Source organism: Phragmites australis, chromosome 4 (genome assembly GCF_958298935.1).
Source record: "Phragmites australis chromosome 4, lpPhrAust1.1, whole genome shotgun sequence".
Taxonomy (NCBI): domain Eukaryota; kingdom Viridiplantae; phylum Streptophyta; class Magnoliopsida; order Poales; family Poaceae; genus Phragmites; species Phragmites australis.
In genome coordinates, this window is record NC_084924.1 from 34332587 (window position 1) to 34336985 (window position 4399).

At 51.5% G+C, this 4399-nt stretch overlaps 1 protein-coding gene across 1 annotated transcript; it reads left to right on the plus strand.

Annotated features, from left to right (window-relative positions):
- Nucleotides 1-1834: 1834 nt before the first annotated feature.
- Nucleotides 1835-3325, plus strand: LOC133914339 (late embryogenesis abundant protein 17-like). The gene is made up of 2 exons (XM_062357459.1): nucleotides 1835-2794; nucleotides 2863-3325. The coding sequence occupies exons 1-2, from the start codon at nucleotides 1917-1919 to the stop codon at nucleotides 3137-3139; spliced, it is 1155 nt and encodes a 384-aa protein (XP_062213443.1). The 5' UTR covers nucleotides 1835-1916; the 3' UTR covers nucleotides 3140-3325.
- Nucleotides 3326-4399: the final 1074 nt, after the last annotated feature.

The following is a 4399-nucleotide window of genomic DNA, read 5'->3' on the forward strand; positions in this document are numbered from 1 at the left end:
TACTATGTGTTGCAACCTAGAAAGTGGATCAAGAAGTGATCCAATTATATACTGAAAGGTACGTCAATGTCTTAAAATTTTAGTAACTCGTCGGTAACTTGTTGACCCTCTAACTTGATATGGAATGATGGTAAAAAGATTGTACGGGAACATAGATGTCCTTATCTTTATGACTAATACTCCAAAATGAAGATTACCCTTCACCTGGTTCCCACCCTTCTGGAGAGCCTCGATCCCTTGTGTGCTGAACGTCGACATGAGACAGATTTCACTCGGTGCGTGAACTCACGGGTACAAGTGCATCAATATGTTAGGATAGAAGAAGGCAGCAGACGATCAGCATATGCAAAATTGCAAATGTAACTAGCTAGACCAGTCCTTCAGAAGGATCCGAATTCGAAAGCTTTGACAAAGTAAATATTCTCGCCACTCGGTAACAAGTGAGTTGTTAAGAACGTTAAGCAAGCTAGTTCCACAAACTTAGGCACAAAACTGAGACCGCCGATCACTAAAACTGAAATCCATTGCTAGATTGGAACTAGAAACAAGGCTCGATCACACACGGATGGAATCCAGTAACAGGAGCATAACTGCATAAGCCACGAGTGGTACTCACTGGATGCCGCTGCAGGAGATGCACACGAAGGTCTCGAAGGTCGTGCACACGTACTGCGGCCCCTGGATCAGAGTCACAGCCACTCGAAAACGCAGAGGTGAGATGAGCAAACAGCTAGCACCACCACGGATCAGAAGCAGCAAGCAAGCCGCAGGTCACACGGGAGCGCGGCGCGGCAGGTATAGGATGACGGGCAGCTAGCACCACCACTTTATTCTTTTTGCTCGGCACAAATCTCTCCAGGATGACGCATCTGAGGAAATCACAGAGAAATTAATAAAACTCTAAATTAAGTGAAACTTTATTAATACATTTATTCAATCAATAAAAATATAAACATATTCACTTTATGCTTGTGAACTTTGTAAAAATTATAGAGAAATTAATAAAAATCTAAATTAAGTGAAACTAATTTAATAGATCCTCTTAAGGTACACCCTACACATAAAAAATGTATTTGCATGTTAATATTTTCCTTAATATGAGTTAATAAATGATAAAGCATGCTTTTTTTCTTTTTTCAAGCTTTCTCTCCATGAAATATGATAAAAATAATGTTATTTTTGAAAAAAAAAAATCACAGAAGGTCTTAGAATTATTTATAGTATTTTTAGAAATGTTTTTGATTTTTTGAATTTTATGTTATATCGGTGAAACGCTACCAATAAGACATGCTGAGTTGTCTTTACATAGGATAAAATCATCATCAAAATCAGTTAAAATAAATAAATTGCATCGATTAAAGTAGTTAGAGAAAATGAGATATCTGATTTTACGGTTTAAGGGACAAAGCAAGGAAACAATGTAGACTTTTTTCATTTTGTATTGTTTTGGGTCAGCCCATCAATTTTTAGCCCAACAGGGCCTATCTGGCCTAACCTTGGCTCGGCCTTTCAATCTGTAAACGGGCTCAACCCTCACGACGTCCAAGTCCAGAAGGCTCTTCAAAAGGTCTACAAGGCCTCCTCTCAAAAGAAAAACACAAGTCCAGAAGGCCAGTAAGCCACGGTAGCAGGCAGAAAATGCATCGGCAACCCGGCCACAGCGGCACGCGTCCGCCTCCTGTGCAACGGAACGCACCGGCACGTACGTGTCAACAGTGCCTGTCTGAATCACACGTGTCCAACTCACGGAGTTACGTGTCGTGCTCTCATTTCTCACACCAGAGTATATACGCGCTTCACCCTTCCACGGCCTCAGCTCACCTGTGTGCTGCGACACTTCGAACACAGTAGTGACACACTAGCTCAGACCAGCGAGAGACGTTCCGAGAGAGTCGAGAGAGGCTACGCCGACCGTCATGGCGTCAAGGCAGGACAGGCGTGAGGCGCGCGCCGAGGCCGAGGCTCGCCGCGCCGCGGACGAGCTCGCGCGGGCGCGGGACGAACGCGTGGTGCAGGCGGAGGTGGGCGCCCGCACGGCCGCGGACGAGATCGCGCGCGCCCGCGCCGACCGCGAGGGCGCGCAGGCCGCTGACTACCACCGTGGTGGCGGCGGCATCCTGGAGAGCGTGCAGGAGGGCGCCAAGTCCTTCGTGAGCGCCGTGGGCCGCACGTTCGGCGGCGCCGAGGACGCGGCCGTCGACAAGACCTCCCAGACGGCGCAGGCAACCGGCGACAAGCTGGGCGAGTTCAAGGACTACACCGCCGAGAAGGCCAGGGAGACCAACGACAGCATCGCGCGGAAGACGAGCGAGACAGCGGAGGCCACCCGGAACAAGGTCAGCGAGTACAAGGACAGCGCCGTGGAGAAGGCGAGGGAGACCAAGGACGCCGTGGCGCAGAAGGCGAGCGAGACCGCCGAGGCGACCAAGAACAAGCTGGGAGAGGCCAAGGACACGACCATTCAGAAGGCCCAGGAGACGAGGAACGCCACGGCGGACAAGGTGAGGGAGGCCGAGGACGCGACCATTCAGAAGGCCCAGGAGACGAGGGACGCCACGGCGGACAAGGCGAGGGAGGCCGAGAACGCGACCATTCAGAAGGCCCAGGAGACGAGGAACGCCACGGCGGACAAGGTGAGGGAGGCCAAGGACGCGACGAAGCAGAAGGCCGGCAAGTACACCGACTCTGCCAGGGAGACCGCGCAGGAGGCCAGGGACAGGTCCCGGACGACCGCGCAGACCGCCGCCGACAAGGAAAGAGAGACGGCCGGCACCCACGACGCAGACAAGGACGTGCCCTCATGAACTACAAGTCAATCTTTGCACTTACTAGACTCTGATGTGAATTTGCATGGCTATGCAGGGGTCAAGGACAAGGTTTGCTCGGGGCGCTGGGGAATGTGACGGGCGCGATCAAGGAGAAGCTGACGCTGGGTTCAGCTGCAGGGCAGCAGCACCAGAACGTCCGTCTGGGTGGCGAGGACGAGCGCGCGCTGAAGGAACGCGCAGCGGAGATGGCGGCGGAGGTGTACTTCGAGGAGAAGGACCGGTTGCTGAGGGAGCGCGCGGCGGAGCGGGTGGACCGGTGCGTGGAGGGGTGCGCCGACTCGGCCTGCGTGCACCGGCAGGGCAAGGTGTGATGGCGTGGCGCCCGCGCTGCTGCTACGTACCGCGCACTCCGTGCTCCGGTGCATGGGAAATAATAAAATGTTACTAGAGGTCTAGGAGAGCTCCATTTTTCGGGCGCTCTGTTGATGGTGTTGACTTCGTTTCCACTTGCCACTGCTTTTGTACGTTACTTTGGTAGTAAATGTTTATGTTGTTCAGCTCTGCTTTAGAAACTACGGTGTCTCCTGAATGAAACCTGCAAATTTCGCCGTGCAAGTCCCCTTGTTGTTCGTGCGTGTCAAGGCCGGTTAGTGAGTGCCTCGTGGGTGGTGCCAATGCGTGCCGGTCAGGTGGGCATATGCATGGTCGTCCTTATCGTGTTCGACTTCTGCGCCCAAATATATGGCCACGTGTGACATACCCCGGGGACAAAGAAAGCAGCAATGTAACTGAGATCCAGAATCACCCCAAATAGGTGAGGACGAGAGGCAATGTGCAAATGGCATGTTAGATCGGTAGGAAGCTCTCGAGCAAGACAAATTCCGCCTTTTCATCAGCAGCATTTCAGTGGCTCGGTTCGGTGCTTGGTCCGTCCGGCTGTTGTTACACCCTGCCACGATCCAACCGCCCGGCAGATTCAACTGCCTCGCTGAACACCAGGTCCAAGCACAACATTTAGAGGCGCGGCGAGAGATGAAGACTCGGTGAACTGAGACCGCATGCTAACGCCGCGCCACGGCTGATGGGCTCTTTGATAAAAATGCACCGGCAGAACCAGCAGGACATTTCACCGGTAAGGCCTAGCATATCTCGTAAGCTCACAATGACGATGCAAGGAATCGTGGCTTGATGCCTCATCCTCACCGCGCTGCAGAGAAGGCTTTGGGATGTTGAATGTCAATGGAACAGTAGTAGTTCCAGAGTGAAATCAAGAGTGTTTCATATTTTGATGTACACATGTACATATTAAATAGGCATCCCATCCATTGGGAGATATCCTAATCTCAACAGATAGGTGCAATCGCTATTGGCGGTTGTTTGATCAATAGGTTCGTAACATGGGAAAGAATTCTTGCGTTGCGCGGCGGTCAATCAGAACCCGGGACCTTTTGAGCCTAATGCTCGAGTTGGATGCTCCGGCTTCGGATAGGTCACTGAATGGTGTTCTTATTCACGATGTTAAGCAGTCCTAGTTCTTGTGGCACTTCCTCCTTTATTCATTTTAACCATGCCGTCGTGTTGACAACGAGGCAGCTCATGTCATAGACAAGCGTAGGAACATCTTGTTTGGT

Coding starts and splice junctions, on each gene's coding strand:
- LOC133914339 (XM_062357459.1), top strand. CDS start 1,917: ATGGCGTCAAGGCAGGACAGGCGTGAGGCGCGCGCCGAGGCCGAGGCT. Junction 2,795..2,862: donor CACGACGCAGACAAGGACGT/GCCCTCATGAAC, acceptor ATGGCTATGCAG/GGGTCAAGGACAAGGTTTGC.